We start from the raw sequence: 25,551 nt of genomic DNA on the forward strand, positions 1-25,551 counted from the left end.
CCCAGCAGTACAGTGTTCTTTTTTATGCACGTTGCACCAATTCACACTAGTGTTTTGCCCCAAACCCTTAACAGAACCAGTGTTAGCAAACTCTTTTTTTTTTTTTGCTGATCTGTTGGAAAAAAATCCTTTTTCATTTCCATTTTTAATTTTATAAGTGAGATTGTATGGCATTTCAGGTATATCGGTGGTTTGTTTTTCTCTGTCTGCCATCTGACTGTTCATGTCCTTTGCCCATTTTTCTGTTCTCTGTTTTCCTCTCTTTTTTTTCTAATTGGTTTGAGCTTTTGGTAAGTTAAGGAAATTAGCCCTTTATCTATAAATGTGTTATAAATATTTTCATTCAATTTGTTATTTGTCTTTGACTCTGCTATTTTATTTTTATGTAATTAGATTTATGTTTATAGTTATATAGTTAGATTTATCAATACAAAATTATTCACTTCTACATCGGACATGATCTGATATGTCTTCCTGAAAGGTTGTAAATACCATTTCCATTTTATCATAATTTCAGAAAAGATTTATCTTCATTCTGATTGACGTTCATATGGAACTGCCATACATTTAAAAGCATATATAAACATTTATAAACAGAAGTTCAAATTTAAAGTATGTAGAAATGAATAATTTTGTATTGATAAATCTAACTACATAACTATAAACATAAAATCTAAGTACATAAAAATACAGTAGACTCAAAGACAAATAATAAACTGAAAGAAAATATTTATAACATTTATAGATATATTTCAATCCCTTTGTTGATCTTTAGATCAAATATTCCCTTTCTGACATAAATACCTATGGAAGTTTTGGGATTAGTTTGCAATAAGTAAAACAAAAATCCTCTTTTGGCTGTGAAGCATTTTTTGGATTCCTTGGCTGGGCCCCCAGAGCTCAGCTCTGCAGCTAAGAGTCAGTGCTACTGAATAGACTTGGAGTAGCGTCATCTGTAATTACACATGTCCACTGCTCCAGCTGCTCCTTAATAGTGCTACTTGGCCTTAGTGAAAACGGCTCCTCTCCCTTCCCCAGAGACCTTTAAATAGAAGATCTGTGTATCTGTGTGTGGGGACGGGGGATGGGAAGATGAATTGATGGGGGTCTGGGTTTTTTTTGTGTGTGTGTGTTTTTAATTTGCTGATTCTGTTTGAGGTGGAGATATAGGTGGCCAACCTGAATTAATCTGATTGTTTTGTGGTAACAAAGGATAAAGGAAGGTTTGGGGTTGCTTGAAGCAGTGGTTTAGGATGGCTTATTACCACTTCGTAGACGTTAGGAGTTCTCTGTTCTCAGAGGCCTGTGTGATATTCTGATGAATGAGGAATCCACAGTGTCCTGAAAGCAGGCAAAAATAATAACGTCCTAAGAGACTGGATCACAGTGTTTTAAAAAAAATGCATCTAGTTATCAGTAAATTTTGCCCATATTTTTTGTTTCCATTTTCCCTTCCTTCTCTAATTCCCAGCCTTACCATCACATGCATAGAATGCTCATTACCCTAAGGTTATGAATAAAAGTAAGGCCTCTCAAGAGAATCCAGCAGCACTCCTGAACAAAAACCCGCAGAGCTTCTGGAGGCCGGCAAGCACAGCTCCTTTCTGGCTGGAAGGTGCTGTCTGCTGCCCAGTGTGTAATCACCAGCATCAGCATTGCAAGATATCTCAAAGGTCATCGTGCTCCGCCTACCTAGTACCTGATTGAAGACAGTATTGATGAGGATATTGACTTGGATATGCACATTTTAAAATTCCCTTCAGCTTTTCAAGCACAGCTCTTCAGTGGCCAAATATTTTTCCCTGTGCTTTGCTGAAGGAGTCCCTGTGACATCGGCGATTTACCAATAGGTATCTACATACCAGCGGATGCGGGCAAATACTTCCTTGTCCCCCAAAACTGCTTTAGGCTCATGCCATCCAAAAAATCCCTATGGAATATATATTAAAGTCTTAAAGTGGGTATATACTTTGGTTTTAATGTTTTATAATGTTTATAATGTTATATAATGTTTGGTTTTAATGTTCTACGTTTAGGAATTTATTCTAAGGAAATAATCAAACAAGAATGTAAATCTGTATGCTCAAGCGTATCCATTAAGCCCATGTGGGTTTAAGAGCGGGCACTCTGGGGTTAGACGGCTTGGTTTCCCTCTTGGCTCCACTTATTGTGTGACCTGGTGTGTGTCACTCAGCTTCTCTTCCGTATCTTTAAAATGGTCTAATAGCTGTCCCTACCACATAGAATTTGTCCTGTCATGAAAAATAAGTGGCTTAACATGTAAAAGATGCTCAGGATGGTTTCTGGTACATAATGTTTGGTATTAATCATAGAAAAATGAACATGGCCTACATATTCATTGATTTAATAAAACAAAATATGCCATGTTTTAAAGTTATTCACATATTAAAAGAAAAACAATTAGGTTACATAATAATGTATTAAGTATGAATGCTGAATAGTTACATACCAAAAGGTTATTTTTCGGTGATGGAATTATAGGCTATATTTTCCCCTCTGGATCATTGCTGTTTTCTAAGTCTTCCACAAAAGAAATGCATAGTATAATAAAAATTGCCTTTTCAAGTCCTGCAGAGTAATAATAACAGCTATTTTGAGAGCTTACAACAGATCAGGTGTTTTTCTGAGACAGGAGATAGATACTCACTGCTTATAATAACCCCATGAGGTGAGTGCTATGATTATCAATCTCCATTTACAGATTAAGAAATCAAGCAGAGTGAGGTGAAGTAATGTGCCTACTACATCTTCCATCTCATAAGCAGTAGAGGTAGGATTTGAACCTGGGCTGTCTGATTCAGGGCTTATGTTTTTAGGTTAGGACCTCTCTTTGTATGGCAATGGCACCCGGCTCCAGTACTCTTGCCTGGAAAATCCCATGGACAGAGGAGCCTGGTAGGCTGCAGTCCATGGGGTCACGAAGAGTTGGACACGACTGAGCGACTTCACTTTCACTTTTCACTTTCATGCATTGGAGAAGGAAATGGCAACCCACTCCAGTGTTCTTGCCTGGAGAATCCCAGGGATGGGGGAGCCTGGTGGGCTGCCGTCTATGGGGTCAGATACGACTGAAGCAACTTAGCAGCAGCAGCAGCAGCAGTGACCCACAAGAGCATTGAACTACATACAGTACCCACCACAATCATCTAGTTGCATACACTGTTTAAAGGAAATACATAAAGAGTGCCTCTCCTTCTTGGTATCTTTGCTGCAGCTAATAGATACATAAGAGGTTTTCAGGTCTCCAGCTGTCCTCTTAGTTACCCTGTTTAGTAAATGGGGAGAATATATTCAGACGCCATAGTAAAATTGACTTTTCTGTGTATCCCTTTTTTAAAAAGAGTGCATTGACTTTACATGACAATAAGCAAACTGTAAATAGTTTATATTTTTAAAAGTCATCAACAGAAATAGGTAAGTAGCATTTACATTCTTCACTATAATGTTACTCAGATAGTCCTGAATACAGTTGTACCCTGGATGGGTCTTCTCAGTCTCTTTCTGACGTGTACAAGGTAAGCTAGAAAAGCACAGGGACAAAGTGCCCTAGGCCCTGCAAACACTAACAAGTCATATATTGAGTGCCAGGAGCAGTAAATGTAGAACAACGTGGTCCCTTCAGTTCAGGGTACGTAATAACTGCAGAGGGGCTTCCCCGGTGGCGCTAGTGGTAAAGAACCCACCTGCCAGTGCAGGAGACGTAAGAGATGCGGGTTCGATCCTGGGGCGAGAAGATGCCCTGGAGGAGGGCATGACAACCCACTCTAGTTTTATTGCCCGGAGAATCCCATGGATGGAGGAACCTAGTAGACTACAGTCCATGGGGTCAGGGTTACAAAGAACCAGACACTACTGAAGCAACTTAGCACACACACACACAATAACTGCAGGTCAGAGGCATCGTTAAATAACAATGGATTTTCAGCAAACATCTGTTTCTGTTCTAGAATTTCCATTTTTATGCAGGCTGTCAAATTATATTGATGGGTCTTTGCATACCTTTTAAAGAATGAAAATTGGGTGTCTCAGAGTAATAATTTTACATCAGAAAATAATATCTTACCCCTGATGGCTGCAACCACAGGACCTATTTTTGAAAATCATCCACCTTTATCATTTTATAACCAACCTGGTAATTTGCTAGCAGACAAAGTTGGAGTAGACTGTCAGGGCTACTGTGTTCCTCGGTAGCATTACCAATCATGAGTCCTTGAAACTGTGAAATACTATAGTTTAGCCAACGCATTACTCAGAGGCAACTAATTAAGTTCAAGGAGCTTCTGGGAGTTCATTACATCATTAGACAAAGTCTCTCAAATCCAGAAGGAATAGCCAGTCCTGGTTCTGATAAATTGCTACTGTAATCCTCCCAGAATTCTGCTGGGAGCTGGGATTCGCAGCTGTCATCTGCCCTAAGGGGTCCTTCCTGATCTGTTTTCCAGAAGAGGCTGACCTTCCCGAGAGGTCCTAGAAACCAGACAAGGGGTCTTTCTCTTTGCCTTGCTGTTACTTGCTTCCCCCTTCAGCAAAACCAAAACATGCCATCAGTAAGAGCATTTGTTCACCAGTGGGCCAGTCTGGCCACCTCTTGTCCTCGTGGCTCATCTTGGCTGTCAGGGAGATGGTAGTTTATTCAGGAACCTCCCCAGCTCCCGCTTCTTTTACGGTCTTCTTGGGACATGTTATCACAGGGGTAGCATGGGGATTTGGTCCTGGACAGAATTCATCACCCACAAGCCTTAGGCAAATAAATCAGCTTTTGTTTCCTCAACAGTAGAAGACAAGATTAATATCTGCCTTACAAGATGTCAAGATTAATAGGTCAAGGAATAGAAAGAATCTTGAACAATAGTCTGGAACCTAGTAGATTCTCAATAAAGAGTCATGATCATCAGGACTTCAGTAGTTAAAGTTCTGTGCATCCAAAGCTGGGGGCATGGGTTTGACCATGATTGGGGAACTAAGCTCCTACATGCACACAACGCAGCCTAAAAAATAAAATTAAATTCAAAATAATAATGATTACTAGTCACTGCATATCAGAAACTCAGGGGATTTAGATTATTCATAGTTTCCTCAATCAGAAATGTGATCTGGTTCTGAATTCTAGGCCAGAAGAGTCACAAATTGTGGCACAGGAGTTGAGAAACAAGATCGAATAAAATTGTGTGCCTCAATTGATTTTTCCAAAAGCATTTGGAATTTCATCTTTAAAAAAAAAAAATCCTCTTTTCTTCCTGTTGTCCTGTTACCTCTTCCATGCCCCTGAACTTCCAGACAATCCATGGAATGTTTTCATTATTACTATTTCAAAACTTTGTTTTGTTAAAAATGAATTTATGTTAATTATTCTACCACACAGCATGTTTTCAATTATACGCTGAACCCTAGTCTGTGCTTAAAACGTACTGTGATCTTTGTAAACTAATAAACAACCCCTCCACCCACCCCCAAAAACTGCGGTTTCAAATTTCAATGATCATTCCCATGTTCCATCACTGGTCACTGTGAACTTTTTTCACAACTCTCTGGAAATGTTAAGTTCCTGCTGTTCTGTTAAGGTTGTGTTCTTCATAGAAAAGCTGCAGCTGCGGTCAGAAAAGTGGAGGAAGATCAGATAGCGGGGCTTGGAGCTGTTATCTGGAGCGCAGGCTTTCCTATTTCGAACCGGTTGATTATCTCCAGACCCGAACGTGCCAAATTCAAGTATGGCTAGCCGACTGCAAAGCCGAAAGATAAACTCTCTTGGAAAAACCGCTCTGGGGCTGACAAGCATGCTTTTCATGCTGCCGAACGTTGGGGTCGGCGCGTTCATGTTCCGGGCGCGCCCGGGGAACCGGGAGGGAGCGGCAGGCGCTGTCTCCGGACCGGGTGACCGCGGCTCGTCCGCGGGAAGCCGGGCATCTAGGAAACCGGCCTCTCGGTGCTTCCAGGCTGTGTTTAGGCGATGCTGTCCTCATGCCTGCGCCTCCTCTCGTCGGCTTTGAGGAAAACGGTGGGAGCCTGGGAGCGCTGGAACCCCGCCACGTGCTGCGTCCGTGTGCAAACGCGGGAGCCGGGGACCTCAGAGGGCAGGGCATCGGCCAGCGGGCTCTCGGGTTTCCAGTTTCCTGTCCTTCATGCTTCTCCCCCGCCTTTGTTTTTTCAGGTAGTGAAGCCGATTTCAGCTCCTCGAGCAGCACCGGCAGCATCTCGGCTCCTGAGGTCCCCATGTCTGCCGCCGGGAGCAAGCGGTCCTCTTTCTCACGCAAGTAGGCCCGCCTCCAGCTCCGGCTCTGTCCTCATTGAGACGCGATGCACGGGTGTCTTACCTGTCTTTAACCTGTTTTCCTAGACACCTGGCTTTACTGCTGTCCATTTCCATTTTGTGATTCTTCAGTGAATGGGTTTGGGGTTGGTGGCATTTTACAGTGATTCACGGTTGGTACTTTGCCCAGCCTTACCTGCTGTGGTCTCGTGCTTGGCCCCGCGTGTGCCCATGCGGGGCTCCCCCCTCATCCCGTCCCCCGCTCGGGGAGCCCTGCTTCTCCGGCCCCCACCCGTGTGCTCACCTGTGGATCAGGTCTTCCCGTCCCCACTTCCCACCCAGCCTCCGCCTTCTTGAATCTGTCCTCTTGGCCGTAAAGCCTCTGACTTCACCCTTTTCTTGCCTCTAGCTGAGCTCCTTTTTGTGAAAGAAGCATGGTGACCCTCTGGGCCACCCCCAATATTCACTTGGGGAAGGGGTGAAGAAAGTATAAAGTTCATAGGTCGGGGTGCCCCCCACCCCCCAAAAGAAGAAGTCTAACAGAATAGTGACCTCTGTGGGCTCTTGGTTAGAATGCCAGCACCACCAACCCCAGGCCTTGTGGACCCCAGCAAGTTGTTCAGCTTCTCTATGCCGGAGTGTCCTCATCTGGAAAGTAGGATAATAGTCATACCCACCTTGTAGGGTTTATTTATTGTTCTTTAGTTGCTGAGTCATGTCTGACTCTTTTGTGACCCCATGGACTGGAGCCTGCCAGGCTCCTCTGCCCATGAGATTTCCCAGGCAAAAATACTGGAGTGGGTTGCCATTTCCTTCTCCAGGGGATCTTCCCGATCCTAGGGATTGAACGTAGGTATTGAACCCACGTCTCCTGCTTTGGCAAGCAGGTTCTTTACTGCTGAGCCATCTGGGAAGCCCTGTAGGGTTTATAGTTGGGGTTAAACTAGTTAATTGAGTAAAGTGTGTTTGCTGTGTTTGAAGCACAGTAAACATCAGCACACGATCGGTGCTGTTTGGACTGGGGGGGAGAAGGACCATGAGAAAAAAGGGGGCCACCGTTCACGTTTGGAGGGACACATTGTCAGCCCCAGGACTCTCTGCTGCCATCTGTAGCTTCATTTATTCAATTAGAATTTATTGAGCATCCATTATGAGGCAGTCTCTAGAGATATGGCAGTAAACAAAACTTAGGAAAACTATATATTTGTTCTAGGAGAGAAAGATAATGAATGCATGTAAATAATATAAATATATATATTTTTTTAATGTGCAGAATAAGGATACAGAGACCCACAGTGTGTGGTATATTCTGGATAGGCTGGTTCTGGGAGACTGTGTGATGAGGTTAGCTCTGGGCCAGGACCTGAACAAAGCGACGGAGTGAGTCACGTGACACCGGGGGTGATGGGTCCCTTGACTGTCCTGGACCACAGTGTCCGAATGTGTAAAAAGGAGGTTGGACCACATGATTCTTAAGGTCCCTTTTCTGGAGAAAAACTGTTTAGTTTCTAACTGCTTGCATTTCCAGGACTGAGCAAGCAAATGTTTCCTACTTCTCTTGGGTGAGCAGAAGATGTGGCTAATATTTATAAAGGGATCTGAGGCCCACAGTGCAGAGTTTTATTGTTAAAAACAAAGCTGAAGCCAGACAAACTTGTAACTAAAGAGTGAAGTCTGCAGTGAAGAACAATTGTTCTATCTCCAAATACCGTGTATTTTGGAAATAAAGTTCCTCTGGGATCACAGGATGAGACTATAAACATTCTCTGTACAGATCAGATGTGGCTTGCTCTGAGAATAAGCCATTTACCTCACCCATTCAAGGAATTAGCACATACCCGTGGTGCAAGGCATCAAAGAACGGAGAAGCAAAAGAAAAAAGAAATGGCCTGAAGAGCAAACCAATTTTCATAAGCATTTCAAAGGGATTTGAGTCTGTCGTTAAATTCCAAGGTAATGTCAGGTATACTGACTGACTTAGAGAAAATATTCTAGTCTGGAACCCATGAATTCCCTCAGTGATGGAAAATTAATGTTTTAAACATAAAATAGCTTAATATAATTATGTGCAAATCAGATATACGCTTAATAGACAGGAAATTGAAATAGGCAAGTGTTCTGTCCATTATGCTCACTTTTTAAAAATCTGACCCAGGCACAGACAGAGCACCATCAGTGGATTTCTGGGATGGAATGGTGTGGGTGTTTCACGTAATCTGTGTGTTCTACAGGACCACGTTTTGAGAATAGCTTCTCTGGATGGGCTGGTGCAGTTCAGTTCAGTTCAGTTGCTCAGTTGTGTCTGACTCTTTGCGACCCCATGGACTGCAGCACACCAGGCCTCCCTGTCCATCACCAACTTCTGGAGCTTACTCAAACTCATGTCCATAGAGTCAGTGATGCCATCCAACCATCTCATCCTCTGTCGTCCCCTTCTCCACCCACCTTCAATCTTTCCAGGTATCCACGCTAAACTTTTAAAGAGCTTATGAATCTTTTGGGCTTCCCAGCTGGCGCTAGTGGTAAAGAACCCGCCTGCCAATGCAGGAGGCATAAAAGAAGCAGGTGCCATCACTGGGTGAGGATCTCCTGGAGGAGAGCATGGCAACCCACTCCGTATTCTTGCCTGGAGAATCCCATGGTCAGAGGAGCCTGGTAGGCTACAGGCCATGGGGTGGCAAAAATTCAGATACAACTGAAGTGACTTAGCACGCAGCACACCCCTGCATTAGAATCGCGGCATCTCGGCCACTCAACCACCAGGGAAGTCCTGAAGAGAATATTTTTGACAGGTGATTTCACAAACAAAGGCAATGGCAGCCCACAGAGGAGACTGGCAGGCTGCAGTCCATGGGGTCGCCGCACGACTGAAGGACCAACGCTTTCACACTTCACAAACAAAACCTGGAAGATTTACAAACGACCTCCTCTTAGAAAAGGCCAACTCCCTGGTCTTTCTGAGAAATTCTCTTTCTTAAACCAAAACTCTAATCTGACTAGAGGCAGCTAGAAGTGAAAAGAAAAAAAAAAAAGAATTTGGAGTCAGATGGACCTGGGTTTGACTTGAGCATCTATCGTTTATTAGGTACAAGAAAGACCCAGAGTGCCCAGCCTCAGTTTCCTTTTCTGGAAATGGGGTAATAATGGCATTCACCTTCCTGATTTAAATGAACTGAGAAATCTTTGCTACCCTATGCACTAGCCCACCAGGCTCCTCTGTCCATGGGGATTCTCCAGGAAAGAATACTGGAGTGGGATGCCATGCCCTTCTCTAAGGGATCTTCTTGACACAGGGATTGAACCTGTGTCTCTTATGTCTCCTGTATTGGCAGGCAGGAGCCAGAGCCACCTGGGAAGCCCCTTAACACAGTGCCCAGAACTCAGGAAAAGAGTCATTAGATGGTTATTTTTAGTCGGAAGTGATAAAAATAATACTAATGAGTGGGCAAGATGCTGGTGCTGCCGCGGCCGATGGTGCTGGTGGTGGCGATGGTGATTATCATACCAGTTTGCTCAGGCTGTTATAACAAAAAAACACAGACTGGGGAGCTCTAAACAGCAGAAATTCACTTTGCACTATTGTGGAGGCTGGAAATCCAAGATCAAGGTGTTGGCAGGACTGGCTTCTTGCGGCGGCCCCTCTCCTTGACTTGGAGATGGCCATCTCGTCCTTCTTTCCTCACATGCTCTTTTCTCTGTGTCTGTGTCCAAGTTCCCTCTTCCTATAAGCACACTAGTCATACTGGATTGAGGCCCACCCTAGCACGTTGTTTAAACAGAAATACCCTTTTTAAAGCCCTGTTTCCAAATACAGTCACACTCTTAGGTGCTGGGAGTCAGAGCTTCCACCTGTGAATTGGAGGGGGACATTGTTCAGCCTGTGACAATGATGATGAAGACGGTGAGGGCAAGGGTGAGGATGTTACCTGAAGGAAAGGGCAAGGGCTGGCAAATGGAGATTCCCCTGGGTGCCTTCTGAGGATCCCTTCTTCACCTCCCCGTTTCTCTCATTTCCAGTTACTGGTGCAGGTTTGCAGGAAGGGGCACAGCGTAGCGGAATTCTCTCTCTGTGTGGGTGCCTTCTGAGGATCCCTTCTTCACCTCCCCGTTTCTCTCATTTCCAGTTACTGGTGCAGGTTTGCAGGAAGGGGCTCAGTGTAGCGGAATTCTCTCTCTGTGTGGGTGCCTTCTGAGGATCCCTTCTTCACCTCCCCGTTTCTCTCATTTCCAGTTACTGGTGCAGGTTTGCAGGAAGGGGCTCAGCGTAGCGGAATTCTCTCTCTGTGTGGACTGCATTCGTCGTATCCACCAGACCAGCATATGGGGAGGGCTAGGAAGGCAGTGTCCAATTTGCCTTTGCACGGCCTTGACCAGCATGGAAGCCTGCTTCTCCACCGAAATTTTTTTTATCATCATCCACGATGTTTCTCCCACGTTTGTACCCACATAAGTTAGCGTTTGAACTAAACTAAATGTAGGGGACAGAACTGATCATTTAAAGCATGCAGTTTCTTTTTTACAAGTTGGCTCTTACAAACAGCCTAGTAACTCATTTCCTGAAATATATTTCAAGACTCAGTTGTACTTGAGTAGTGTTTGATAGCTTGAAGAGTTTTTGCTTTATTTTGTATAGCTGAGGAATTCTTACAAAATCCTCACTTCATTTAATGTATATGTCACTAATCATACGTCTTAGTGCAAGCACCAAACTAAAGAAGTTGGTGGTGAATTCTTCAGGTTAATAACCACATACCTCGCCAGTAGCTAGTATACCTGTTTACAAGCCCAAAACAATATACTCCATTTGTGGAAAGATGGAGACATATCTGTAGAGTTAAGCGACCTGGATTTAAATCCCAGTTGAGTTGTGAGTTCTTAGACCAGTTTTTTTCTTTTTTCCCCTGCTTGGGTGCGTGCTAAGTTGCTTCAGCTGAGTCCAACTCTTTGTGACCCCTTGGAGTGTAGCCTGCCAGGCTCTTCTGTCCATGGGATTCTCCAGGCAAGCATACTGGAGTGAGTTGCTATGCCCTCCCCAGGGAATCTTCCCAACCTAGGGATAGAACATGAGTCTCTTTCATCTCATGCATTGGCAGGGGGGTTCTTTACCACTAGCACCACCTGGAAAGCCCTTTCCTCCCCCCTGAGCTTCATTTATTGCTCATAACTTTAGTACTTCCCATACTTCATGTAATGTAAAAGGAAAATGATCATCTGACCAGTCTTACTGTCATAAATCTTATTGCCCTGATGGTCAAAGTTAAGTGAAACGATGTTCATAAAGCCCTTACAACAGAGCTTGGGTTGCAGAAGGTTCTTGGTGAAGAATTCCCTGGATAAACATGAGGGGTTGATCATGTTGAGGGGTTGAGGGCTTTACTTTTTCTCCTAACTTGTAATGGTTAACCCTCCACATGTCTCATAGCCACATGAAGAACTAGTCAGGCCAGTCGGTGCCAGACTTAGAAGTGAAGCAGAGAGAAGCACCTCCCAAGCCAGAGAACATGTTCTTTCCTGCCCCACCCCTACCACAGAGTTGCTGAAGTTGGTTTGTCACAAAGCCATCAGCCCATCTGTTCCATATAAAGTGTCCCCTTTCACACAAAAAAAGGAGGCAGAGTCCATTTGGATGATTTCAAAAGGAAAGAACTTTTTAACTTGAGAATTTCATGATGTTTCATTTATATGTGATTTACTGGGTTGAGTACTAGTTCAAATTGTATTAGATTTTAAGTAATTGCAATTTTGGAGCCAAGTAGAGCCAAGCACACACACTTATACTGACACTCATGTTTCTCAGTGAGATGTGTCTGTTGGATACACTTGCAATCAAAATTGCAAAGAGAGACTGTCAAAAAGCAGCCCTGCTGCGTGAAAAGTATCGTTTTCCCTTTTACTTCCTTGTAATGTCATCAGCAGAGAAGGCAATGGCACCCCCCTCCAGTGCTCTTGCCTGGAAAATCCCATGGACAGAGGACCCTGGTGGGCTGCAGTCCATGGGGTCGCTAAGAGTCGGACACGACTGAGCGACTTCACTCTCACTTTTCACTTTCATGCATTGGAGAAGGAAATGGCAACCCACTCCAGTGTCCTTGCCTGGAGAATCCCAGGGACGGGGGAGCTTGGTGGGCTGCCGTCTTTGGGGTCACACACAGTCGGACACGACTGAAGCGACTTAGCAGCAGCAGCAGCAATGTCATCAAGATGTATTCCTGACATAGATGTGCTATCCTATTTTAGTAATTTCTACATTCTTAAGATGCTTCCTTACATTGCGTTATTGTTGTTGTTTAATCACTGTGTCTGACTCTTTGCAACCCTATGGACTCTAGTCCACCAGGCCCCTCTGTCTATGGGATTTCCCAGGCAAGAATACTGGAGTAGGTTGCCATTTCCTTCTCCAAGGGATCTTTCTGACCCAGGGGTCAAACTCACATTTCCCGCATTGGCAGGCAGATTCTTTACCACTGAGCCACCAAGAAAGCCCATTCCTTACACTGTTTTGTGTGTATGTGTACTCAGTCGTGTCCAACTCTTTGCAGCCCCATGGACTGTAGCCCGCTAGGCTCCTCTGTCCATGGAATTCTCCAGGCATGAATACTGGATTCATGTTGCCATTTCCTCCTTCAGGGGATCTTCCCGACGCAGGGATCAGACCGGCATCTCTTGCATCTCCTGCATTGGCAAGCAGATTCTTTACCACTGTGCCACCTGGGAAGCCCCATTCCTTACACTCAGTTCAGTTCAGTCGCTCAGTCGTGTCCAACTCTTTGCCACCCCGTGAACTTCAGCACGCCGGGCCTCCCTGTCCATCACCAACTCCCGGAGTTCACTCAGACTCACGTCCATTGAGTCCGTGATGCCATCCAGCCATCTCATCCTCTGTCGTCCCCTTCTCCTCCTGCCCCCAATCCCTCCCAGCATCACAGTCTTTTCCAATGAGTCAACTCTTCGCATGAGGTGGCCAAAGTAGTGGAGTTTCAGCTTTAGCATCAGTCTTTCCAATGAACACTCAGGACTGATCTCCTTTAGAATGGACTGGTTGGATCTCCTTGCAGTCCAAGGGACTCTCAAGAGACTTCTCCAACACCACAGTTCAAAAGCATCAATTCTTTGGCACTCAGCTTTCTTCACAGTCAAACTTTCACATCCATTCCTTACACTGCTGCTGTTGCTGCTAAGTCGCTTCAGTCGTGTCCGACTCTGTGCGACCCCATAGACGGCAGCCCACCAGGCTCCCCCGTCCCTGGGATTCCCCAGGCAAGAACACTGGAGTGGGTTGCCATTGCCTTCTCCAGTGCATGAAAGTGAAAAGTGAAAGTGAAGTCGCTACGTCATGTCTGACTCTTTAGCGATCCCATGGACTGCAGCCCACCAGGCTCCTCTGTCCATGGGATTTTCTAGGCAAGAGTACTGGAGTGGGGTACCATTTAGGGAGTGTCAAATCTATGGAACTAGATTAACAGGGAAGTTCAAACAAGATTATCCAAAAATAGTACCTTGCAGTTGAATTGCCCTTAACAGCTTATCCAGTGTATTCAACATGCAATCTTTAATTCCACATCACCTCTGTGAAAGTTTTCATATATCCCCAATAGTAAGTGGCTTACTTGCTAAGTTCCTAGTAAGTGGCAGTGCCAGGATTTCAACCCAGTTTATTCACTTAGCAGTCATTTAGGGAGAACCTACCTGTGCTAGGATGTAGTGGGGATGTAAGAGCACAAGCTATGTTTCTGCCCTCAGGATGCCCTAGTCTGGTGGGAAGGACAGACAAGCCTGCCGTGGTAAAGCACTGTGATAAGTTCCATGGTGAAGTCTGCACAGTGGGGTGGGAAGCCCCAGGGGACAGCACCTACACTAGCCTAGAGAAAGAAGAGTCCAGAGAAGGCTCCCATCTGTCTCAAAGTAGGAGGTATCCAGAGGCTCAGGGTAGGGAGCAGAAGAACATTCTAGACAGAGAAAATAAGTTCAGAATTAAAAGGATGATGGAGAGCATGGACCATCAGGAAATGAAATTGTCTGGAATGCAGGGGAAGCGGGGAGGAGAGGCAGGGAGAAGATGGGTTGAATGCGGTGGTGTGGGGATGGGATCAGACCTTGGGCACTGTATTAAGGAGTCTGGATTTTATTCTGGAAGCTGAACGGCTTTGAGGAGGCTAATGACACTCAAATTGCGCATTGGAAAAGCTGCTTTTACCGCAGGGACAACCTCCTTGCTGAGAGGGCCAGACAAGAGGCAGGGAAAGAAAAGGGGTAATATTTCAGCAGTCAAATGATAAAGGTTTTGCTAAGTCATTGGGGGCTTCCCAGGTGGGTCAGTGGTAAAGAACCCACCTGCCAATACAGGAGATGTGGGTGCCATCCCTAGGCTGGGAAGATCCCCTGGAGGAGGAAATGGCACCCCATTCTAGTATTCTTGCTGGGAAATCCCATGGACAGAGAAGGCTGGTGGGCTTCAGTCCACAGCATCCAAAAGAGTTGGACACAATTCAGCAACTGAAAGAACCACAAGTCATTGGGAACAGAAAGAAAAAGAAAACATACAGGTGGTTAAAGTTATAGACGATGCATTGATGTGGGTTATATTTATCTGTCCTGTTTTTTCCTTCTTCCTTATGGGCAAACTCCTTCTCCCTGATCCTCCAAATGATCCACCCCAGTTTTCTGACCCAACATGAGCAAAACCGGAATATTTTAAAGTAGAAACAGGTATACTGAAATAGACGCCACGTCTTTAAAACAGCCTCTGGAACAAAACTAAACCAAAGCAACCTTTTACATGGTTTGTGTTCTTAGCAGGCAGCTGGGTTTAATCCAAAACAAGCTTTATGGTCAGAAACTATTTGAAAGAACAGCAGAGTGCTGACAACACAGGAGAGAAAATACCGGGCAGGTGGGAAGAAGGCGCTCATAAAGCCACGTTGCTCTAATCATTATAGGGTTGACCCTTTCCAACCCTATAGGTTGGATTTCCTCGGTGGTGACTAGGTTTAAGAAGGAATAGACGTTTGCACTTGGGTATCCCCGGCCCCAGGGATTCTAACATGCTTCATGCTTCTCTCCTAGTCGAGGTCCCCACGGGCGGAGCAATGGAGCTTCGTCCTACAAGTCTGCCAACAGCCCACCGTCCCCACGGGAGAAGGACCTTCTGGCCATGCTCTGCAGGAACCAGTTGAGTCCCGTTAACATCCACCCCAGTTATGCGCCTTCTTCCCCGAGCAGCAGCAACTCCGGCTCCTACAAAGGAAGTGACTGTAGCCCTGTCATGAGGTGAGTGCCGTCCGTCTCCTGACTCATGGTTCTTAGTTTGTCCTACTTGTAAGCTTCTCTTTAAAAAAAAAAAATTTATATATATATATAAAAATTATACATACATATATATATAAAAGTATATAAAACTCGCAGTGGCTTCCCTGGTGGCTCAGTGGTAAAGAATTCTGTCTGCCAAGTAGGAGAGTCAGGTTTGATTCCTGGGTTGGGAAGATCCCCTGGAGGAAGGCATGGCATGGCACTCCAGTATTCTTACCTGGCGAATCCACCAGGACAGAGGAGCCTGGCGGACTACAGTCCATGGGGTCACAGAGTCAGACACGACTGAGAGACTGAGCATGCATGCATATAACTCTCAATCCCCTGCCTTGTCCTGCAATATGACACATCTCTTTACTTTCCCACACTCAGTAACAATCCTTCAAGGGCTGCTGCAGAAAGGACAGGAGCCACAATTTCTAATAAGCCTCAGCAGTCCCAGGAATTACTGGCTGGGCAGGAGAAATGGCACAGCAGCAGTAGGACGGTCCTACGCATTTCCCTCCGAATGGGGAAGAGTCGTTCGTGTGTTTGCCGGTTCATTCAAACACCAGATGTTTACTGAGTACCACACTGTATCCAGTGCTGTGTGAAGCACTGGGAATAGAGCCATGAACAACAGAGGTCCCCATGCTGATGCCCAGAGGAGAAGAAAAACAGTAGCCATCTAATGACAGAAATGCATTAGGATTATTCTGCAAGTACCTGTCATTCTGTGTAAAAGCTGGGAACTGGGAATTCCCTGGCAGTCCAGTGGTTAAAGACTTTGCCTTCCAGTGCATGGGAGTGCAGGGTCAGTCCCTGGTCAGGGAGCTAGGATCCCACATGCCTCGCAGCCAAAACATAAAAACAGAAGCAATACTGTAATAAATTCAATAGCGACTTTTAAAATGGTCTGCATCAAAAAAAAAAAAAAAAAAAGTGGACACAGGATCCATTTGGAGGGGTCAAAGGAGGCCTCTCTGAAAAAGCGAAATTGAAATGAGATCTGAAGCTCAAGAAAGGAATGAATTAGTCCCTGGAAGGCACGAGGTTGCAGAAAAAAGGAACTGCACATCCAGATGGGCCCTAGCAGGCCAGTTGGGAACTGGACGCTGGGCATGGGCCATCTTGGATGGAGCGCAGGCTCAGGGCCAGCAGGGCGGATGCGGCGGCTTGGCCCAGGTCCTGAATTGGGGAAGAAGCTGCCAGCCCTCCTCCTTCCATCTTCCTCCTCCCGGGCATCCGGGTCTCACAGTCAGCTTTCTTAGAGCAGGAGGGATGCCCCGCTCTCGGCCAGGCCTGACAGGGGCCAGGACTCCAGTGAAGGAAGCTTCACAGAGCGCTGGACACCTGTCTTACAAACCCTATCTGGTGCGAGTAGACCAGCTCTTTTCCCTTCAAAAGAAGGAAACTTTACACCAAATCAGCACACTCACGTCAGGGACTGATATCAGAACAATCTGAATTCAACCAACAACAATCAAGATCTTTAGGCAAGTGGCACATTGTGTGGAAGCGAGGTCATCTCGCTCCCTTCCTGCCCCCACTCATTGTCCTTTAACATAACAGCCTCCTACTCTGAACTGACAGGTGGGTCTCTGGACAGTTGTGCGTTATTTTACAGGAGATCGTCCCTAAGCCACAGAAAATCTCCCTCTCCTGGCCCCACCCCCTTGACAAAGCTCCGCCCTCAATTTTCCCAGTTATGTGCAGTCCTAAGAGTGGCAGGTGGATGACTGTCCCCCTTCTGAAGTGAAGAGAAGTGAAAGTCGCTCAGTCATGTCTGACTCTGCGAACCCAAGGACTGTAGCCTGCCAGGCTCCTCTGTCCATGGAATTTTCCAGGCAAAAATAGTGTTCCCTTCTCCAGGGGATTTTCCCAACCCAGGGATTGAACCCAGGTCTCTCCCACAATGTAGGCGGATTCTTTACCGTCTGAACCAGCAGGGAAGCCCAAGGAGACTCCAGTGGGTAGCCTATCCCTTCTCCAGGGGATGTTCCCAACCCAGGGATCAAAGTGAGGCCACTCACTGTTGGACTTTAAGATCCCAGCACACAGCTGCCGTTTCTTCTCAAGCTGTTTTAGCTGTGCCTTAACTTTCCTTTTTTATAGAAAAAGTAATATTTCATTTACTTGGATTGTTTCAGGCGGTCTGGAAGGTACATGTCCTGTGGTGAAAATCATGGTGTCAAACCCCCAAATCCAGAGCAGTACTTGACCCCTCTGCAGCAGAAAGAGGTTACGGTGAGACACCTGAAGACCAAGCTCAAGGAGTCCGAGCGCCGACTGCATGAGAGGTGAAGTCGCATTCCTTGCACGCTGTGATTTAGAACGCTTTCTTTTTCCATAAAGTGAAATGTGAACCCACGCTGTAGAACAGAAGAAAAATTACTTCATTTAATTTTTGTCGGATTTCTTAACTCAGTCTCTCAGAAGAGTCATTTGATAATCCTGAGTGATTTGACTCTTAGGAGTTCAGGGAACCCTCCTGGGTTTGAAGGGACCCTCTGCTTTTTCTGGGTGTGTCTAGCTTTGACGTGAAGAGCTGGGTGTGTGCAGAGCTATTTTTAAAGGACAGAACACTTGCAGGAACAATGCCGTACTTCCAGTAGACTGGGTCACACACAGCTGGCCCCTATGAAGCCCTGTTTATATGTGTCAGAGAGTGGATGGCCGTGTGCATTGTGATTCCTGCAAGCTATTTCTGTGCTGAAGGAAAAGGTTCATTATTCTTGGCCAAGTGTTACGGTAATTAAAAAAAAGAAAAACAACAGCCCAAGCTTAAGAGATCTTATCTCAGAGAGAAAAGACCTTTGACGTATTGGGACAGGCCAGATTTTTGCTTGGTAGTTTTTCTGAGAGCTCTGACCAGGGTCGATGGTGACATGAGTCAGATCATACTTTCTGGAAGTCTTGGTTTATGTTTTGAGGAATCTCTGGGATGGTTTGAATCTCTAGGAGGGAGGTGTGGAAAGGCAGTGAAACTAGAGAATAGTGAAGCCTAAACTTAAAGAAGCAATATGTACAACATCTGTTCAAATATGTCAGTATCCTGACTATGTGGTCTTGTCCTAGTCACTGAGAGAATGAGTACATACATTTACATTGACTAGGAAGAAATTATATGTAAGGAAACATTTTTTTTTACAAATATCTAGAAATATTGTCCTGTGAAGAAGCTAACCATTCCCTTCAGTGTAGGATGGATCTAATGTCATCTAGCCTGAGAAGAGGTAGAATTATCAACATTTCATAAAGTCCTTGAAACATGTAACTTCTTATGATTTAAAAAAGTTTTTTTATCATTGGAATATGATCAGAACTGTTTTGCAATGCTAAAGTTTATCAGTCTGTCTTCTGCCTTTGACACATAATTAAAAGTGATATGGACTTTCCTTCCCCAAATTGTTTTGTGGACATATGAAAGAGTAGGCTATGGAGATTAAAGCAGGCTAAGAGACTCTAATGTGTTCTAATAAAATAATTTCCAGTATTAAGTACAGGATTGCCTCAGAGATATTGCAGGTTTGGTTCCAGACCACTGCAATAAAGCAAATTGCAATAAAGTGATTTATATGAAATTTGTCACTTCTTAGCACGTATAAAAGTTGTTTTACTACACTGGAGTCTATTAAGTGTACAATAGCATTATACCTAAAAAAATGTACAAACCTTAATTTAAAAATACCTTAATTGCTAAAAAATGCTAATCAGTGTCTGACAAAGCAGGGTTGCCACAAACCTTCAATTTGTAAAAGACATAGTATCTACAAAGCATGATAAGGCAAAGTGCAATAAAACTGTCTGTATTAAGCAGAGGATAATGCTTGAAAGATGGCTCAGACCACTGTAAAGAATATAAAGAATATGCCTGCAATGCGGGAGACCTGGTTCAATCCCTGGATTGGGAAGTTCTGGAGGAGGGCATGGCAACCCACTCCAGTATTCTTGCCTGGAGAATCCCCATGGACAGAGGAGCCTGGCGGGCTACAGTCTATGGGGGTCACAAAGAGTCAGACACGACTGAGCGACTAAGCAGGATGCTTGAAAAGTACTTAGTGCCGTGTCAGACATAGAGTGTACACTATGAAAAAGGAGAGAAAAACAATCACAGCAAAATTTTTTTTCTGATTCTAGTAACTGTTATTATTTTAGCTATTTTACAATTAAAAGGGGGGGCAGTTCAGAGCTAATACCTTCAAAAGAAAGAAAAAAAAAATAGAAAGTTACATAACCTGCACGTTTCCGGTGGGAGAGCATGGGCTCCAGGCGGGTGTCAGAGTTGACCTTTTTTCTTTCTGAGTCGCCCTTGTCTTCCGGCTCTAGGGAGAGTGAGATCGTGGAGCTGAAGTCCCAGCTGGCCCGAATGCGCGAGGACTGGATTGAGGAAGAGTGCCACCGGGTGGAGGCCCAGCTGGCCCTCAAGGAGGCCCGGAAGGAGATCAAGCAACTCAAACAGGTCATCGAAACGATGCGGAGCAGCCTGGCCGATAAAGACAAAGGCATTCAGAAATATTTTGTGGACATCAACATTCAGAACAAGAAGCTGGAGTCGCTCCTCCAGAGCATGGAGATGGCGCACAGCGGCTTGCTGAGGGACGAGCTGTGCCTCGACTTCCCCTGTGAGTCCCCGGAGAAGGGCTTGGCCCTCGGCGCGGCCTTGGGGCCGACGGAGGATGCTCTGTCCCCGGAGGAGCCGGCCACGGAAGAAGGGGCCGACAGCGAGCTGCTGGGGGCAGACGGCGCGGGCCCCGGCGAGGATGTGTTGGAGGAGCTGGTGACAGGCGCCATCCCGGAGCCGGAGCTGCCAGGAGCCGAGGTCGTGGCGCTGGGCGGCGAGGCGGCGGCGCTGGGCCGCGGAGGGCGCCGCGCGGTGGCGGAGCGGGCGGTGCAGACCGACGTGGTGCCCTACAGCCCGGCCTTCTCCGAGCTCCTCCGGCACGTGCTCCGGCTGCAGGACCCCTGGCCCTCCTCCAGCGCCGCGACCCCCGACGAGGAGTCCGGGGACGACTCGACCGAAAGCTTCCCAGAGCCCATCTCCACCTTCGTGGTCGATTTAACTCCCCGGAATCCAAACTCGGCCATCCTTTTGTCTCCCGTGGAGACCCCGTCCCCCGCGGCGGGTCCCGAGGCTCGTGGGAACCGCCTCATGAGAGAGCTGGATTTTGCGGGCTCGGAGGCGGCGGCGGAGGAGGAGGAGGTGAGGCTGGACGGCCCGGGCCCACTGGCCCGCGCAGGGGGCATCGCCGGGCGCTACTGGAGCCGCAGCTTCCTGGTGGATCTGCTGGCCGTGGGGGCCCCCGTGGTCCCCACCGTGCTGTGGGCGTTCAGTACTCAGAGGGGGGGCACGGATCCCCTGTACAACATCGGGGCCCTGCTACGGGGCTGCTGCGTGGTGGCCCTGCACTCGCTCCGCCGCACCACCGAGCACATCAAAACCTAAAGAGACGATGTGGCTTCGGTGGGGTGGGCCCACCTGCCCCCACCCCGTGCAGCACGGTGCCCGGTGGAGAAGCCGCGGGGTCGACCGGTGGCGGGTCTGGTTCTGTCGTTCTTTGCTCCTCGGTATTTGATTTGCACTATATTTAGTTGAAAGCCTGTTCCCTGTTGAAAACCGGAGGTATCTTCAAAGGCATGGAGACCTGGTTCCAGTCAATGTCCCACCGGTGTGATAGAGAAAGCATGTTCGTGACCCTGCCCTTGTCGTCCAAGGTACCCCTGCTTATTATCCTAGTGGTTCAGGAAGAGAAAATGCAGAGTTTGCACTTTCAAGACAGCTTCTGTAAGGCTGGCATGTTATCTCCTTGCTTTGCTTTGTCCCGTTTTTCAAAAATGTGTAATTGTTAACAGCATTCCAATGGTCTTGTGCATAGCAGGGGACTGTAACCAAAAATAAAAATGTATTTGTGTAATGGGTTGGAAGAAGTCTTGAATAGCTCTTTAGTGTCTTAATTGGGGTTGATAAGGTTTGAGTGTTTGCAGTTTTTTTAAAACTAAATGTAGCTCCAGAGTCTGAAATGGCTTGTGTGTTCCTAAACCTGGTAATTGATGAAACTGTATGTAAGGTTTACATTGTATTAACTTATTTTTTGCTTATTATATTTAGTGTTTTGTTGAAAATTGTTTGTAACCACACACTAAAGCATGATGAAAATAAAGATTAGTGTTTCCATTGAAATAAATGTTCTATCCTCCTATAAAATAACTATCTCTGTGATTTTACTTCTGCATATGATAAGAAAGACTATATGGATGGCACACCCTTCCATCTTTAACAGTAGAAACTGTAAAAATGGAATTACATGATAAAGAGGGAAAAATAATTGTTCAATAAAGGCGAGGACTTCCCACTCTATCTTTTAAAATGCATTATTTTCTGGGCTTCCCTGGTGGCTCAGTGGTAGAGAATCTACCTGCCAATGCAGGAGACACAGGTTCGATCCCTGACCTGGGAAGATCCCACATGCAGCTAAGTCCGTGTGCCACAACTATTGGGCCTGTACTCTAGAGCCTGGAAACTGCAACTACTGAGCCCAAGCCCCATAACTACCGAAGCTCGAGAGCCCTAGAGTCCCATGCTCTGCAACAAGAGAAGCCGCTGCAAGGAGAAGCCCAAGTACTGCAGCGCAACTGTAGAGTAGCCCCTGCTCGCCACAACCGGAGAAAAGTGTATGAAGCCATGAAGACCCAGCACAGCCAAAAATAGAAATAAATAGAGACTACAATTGAAAAAATGTTTACGAAGCATTATTTCTGAGTAAAAGTAGCTTTGATTGTTTGCTCTGCGGTTATCCGTACACTTGTTTGTCCCCATGTTGGGTTGGCCACAAAGTTGTTCATGTTTTTTCATAAGATGTAACAGAAGAAACCAATCGAACTTTTGGCCAACCCTGTACTTATTTAAATACACTGAGTGTTTTCAGGAATTTGGGTTGATTTTGTTTGAAAGCATGCTAGGGGTTCAGAGAGGGAGGAAATACTGCACCATTTGGCTCCTGCCCTTGGAGTGATAGGGTGAGGGTGGGTGACTGGAAGGGATGAGATAGTATCAAATCTGTATTATTTCATTTGTTCTTTACACCAGCCTGGAGAAGCGGGTATTATTCTATTTTACAGTTAAAGGAGCTGAGCCTTAAAAGAGGTAAATTGCTCAGAGTGTCATCATTCATCTGTAGAAGCCAAGGTTTCAAGTGTGCAAAGCACATGCCTTTTCCACTTTGCACACAAAGGGAAGAGACTGGAGAATATCCTAAGTTTTCCCCAGAAACAATTCTTCCACAGCACCTAATCAGCTTTGTGTGCTAAGTCGCTTCAGTCATGTCCAACTCTTTGCAACCCCATGGACTGTAGCCCACCAGGCTCCTCCGTCCATGGGATTCTCCAGGCAAGAATACTGGAGTGGGTTGCCATGCCCTCGGACATACTATATTTTTGCTGACTATGTCTTAGTTAGTGCCCATCTGCCCCACTAAAATATTAGGGATCTGTGTTCTGTTTTATTCACAGATAAATGTCAAGAGCTTAGAACGGTAGGTGGCACATAATAGGGAGTTCTAATCAGAGCTGTTGAATGAATTCATCAAACAAATACTTATTGGGTGCTCTCATCCTAGACACCTTGCTAGGTCTGTTACCAATAATGAAGGGGACAGGCAAGGATTCTGCCCTCAGGGCGCTTACATTCTATCTGTGAAAGACACAGAACATGCCATCGGATGAACAAGTTAACTCTGAATAATGGTAAGTGCTTCCAAGGAAATAAGGTGTTTTGAACAAGAGATTTGGGGTAAAGGCAAGGAACACATATCTGAAGAAATGCCAACAATGTCAGTGTTAACAGATGAAAGAGAGCCAATCAGTGACGATATGGGAGGTAAAATGTTGCAGAAAGAACAGAGGCAAAGTTTCTGAGGCAGAAAAGGGCTGGATATGTTAGAGGGACATCAAGGAGGCCAGTGTGTCTAAAGCAGAGTGAGGGGAAGGAGGTGGTTGAGAAGGGGAGGACAAGCTAGTTCATATGGGGCCATGCAAACCGTGGGAGGGTTGGTTTGAATTTATTCCCAGAGCAGTGAGAAATATTAACAGACTTTATACAGGGCAATGATACAATCTGGTTTTTCTTCTTTTTTATAAACTCTGTCTGCTTTGTGCAGGATGTACAGGAGCAGGAGTGACAGCAGGAAGACCATTGTGATAGTCCAAATGAGTGATGATGACAATTTGGAGGCAGAAGTGGATATAAAGATGAAGTTGAACAATTAACGATATATCTTGAAAAGAAAACTGATGTGATTTCCTGATAGGTGGAATATGGGGAAGAGATGAGGTAGGGTTTAAGGAAGAGAAACTAAGGATGTCTCACAGTGTTTGACTTGAGCATCTGGCTCAATAGTGGTGTCATTTACTGAGAATGGAAAAGTCCAAGAGAAACGAGTTTAAAACAATGAATTTGAGATGTCAAGAGAGTAATGGTGTGTATGAATATGAAAATCACAGGAGTCATCAGGACCAGGATTCTTCAGCATTCACACACTATGTAAAACCATGGGATGGATGAAATCATCCAGGGAGGGTGTAAAGAGGAGAAGGCTGGGAACTGAGTCCTATGGTGCTTCCACATCTAGACAGAGTTAGAGGATGAATAACCAACAAAACATCTGGAGAGAGGCAGCCCAAAGGCAGGAGGAAAACTTGGTGGAGGCAGGATCCCAAAAGCCAAGAGCAGAGAATGGTCAACTGTGTTGAAGTCCTATTAGAAGCTGAGTTGCATGAGAACAGATAGGTGTCCACTGGCTTTGACAACAAAATCTTAGTGACTGTGGAGATCATTTTATTGCAAAAATGGGAATTGAAGCTAGATGGGAGTAGGTTGGAGAGTGAGTGGAAGAGAGAAAGAATCAATGTGTGCAGCTAACTTATTTTGAAGTTTTACTATGAAGAAGAGGCAGGCTGTGGGTAATAATTATAAGGGGATATGAGTTGCAAGGATTTGTTTAATTTTTTTCAATACCGAGAAGAAATAATGTTTGTACACTTTTGTGATTGAGCCAATGAAGAAAGAAACTGATGACCTAGGAGAGAAAGAATTAATTGAAGGAGGGAAGTCCTTGGGAAGTGAGAGGGATAAGATGGAGCCATGGAGAGAAGTGGGTTGTCTTGGATAGTCCTCTTCTTCCGTGGGACACACATACGCCTCAGGGATACATGTGGGTTCTCACACTGCACACACTCAGTAGCAGAGGGACTTGGCAGAAATGAAAGGGAAGCCGTTTCTGGAAGTGAGTAATCGGAAGCCTCCCAAAATAATGAACCATGCTGACTCAGGTCCCTTCCTGCTGTCCAGCCCAGACCAACACCTAGATCTGGCCATCTTCCTTACAATCCCTCCCTGTGTTGTTTATTTTTTGTCATTGCCAAGTTAAGCATTTTTAAGAAAAATTACAAGTGTGCTTTTGGTATCCATGTGTTGCTACAGAAACGAATAGAACCACATAAAATCAGCACTGTTCTTCATCAGTTCAAGATGGATGGCAAGATGGGTTCTGGTGAAGGAGATTTATCCATGAACCACAAACGTTTATGTTGATCATCACACTGGAGGCAGCTGATCACAAACAGCAACTTGCTTTGTTGTCTTAATGACCTGTATCTTTTTAAAACATAAACCAGAAGACTCACAGAAAGTTAATTCATTGAAACACTGGACACTGTACAACATGTGTTATACACATGGAAAAAAATTTGTGCAAAGGTAAAACAGGAGAGCTTAGAGCGGTTATTCCACTTTTCTTTTTCTCCCCATTTCCTTCCTCCTCCTCCTTTTCCAGGGTTTCACTATGTATAGTCTGTGGAAAATTACTGCTTTTATTCAGAACAAAGTCTCTTACAAATGAGTCCCTCGGAGTAAATAAAAGAGGGAACACAGCCTGCGTTTCGGAAGTCCAAGGCGTTGGCTGGTTTTGTGGACAGGATCATCTGACCCCATAGAAAGAAGC

General features: G+C 45.5%; 1 protein-coding gene across 8 annotated transcripts in view; it reads left to right on the plus strand.

The window, feature by feature from the left end:
- The window catches only part of SYBU (syntabulin), a 130,719-nt gene extending 108,808 nt beyond the window's left edge, over positions 1-21,911 (plus strand). For 7 of the 8 annotated variants that reach the window (XM_061439120.1, XM_061439116.1, XM_061439115.1 and 4 more), the window contains 4 exons: positions 6,170-6,272; positions 15,332-15,535; positions 17,704-17,853; positions 19,883-21,911. In XM_061439120.1, the coding sequence (XP_061295104.1) occupies positions 6,170-6,272; positions 15,332-15,535; positions 17,704-17,853; positions 19,883-20,999 (1,574 nt within the window). In that variant the 3' untranslated portion in view covers positions 21,000-21,911. Of the gene's footprint in view, positions 1-3,041; positions 5,728-6,169; positions 6,273-15,331; positions 15,536-17,703; positions 17,854-19,882 lie in introns of those variants that run through there. The other variant, XM_061439122.1, reaches the window with a different exon arrangement.
- Positions 21,912-25,551: the final 3,640 nt, after the last annotated feature.

The sequence above is a fragment of the Bos javanicus genome, chromosome 14, assembly GCF_032452875.1.
Source record: "Bos javanicus breed banteng chromosome 14, ARS-OSU_banteng_1.0, whole genome shotgun sequence".
In the NCBI taxonomy this organism is placed as follows: domain Eukaryota; kingdom Metazoa; phylum Chordata; class Mammalia; order Artiodactyla; family Bovidae; genus Bos; species Bos javanicus.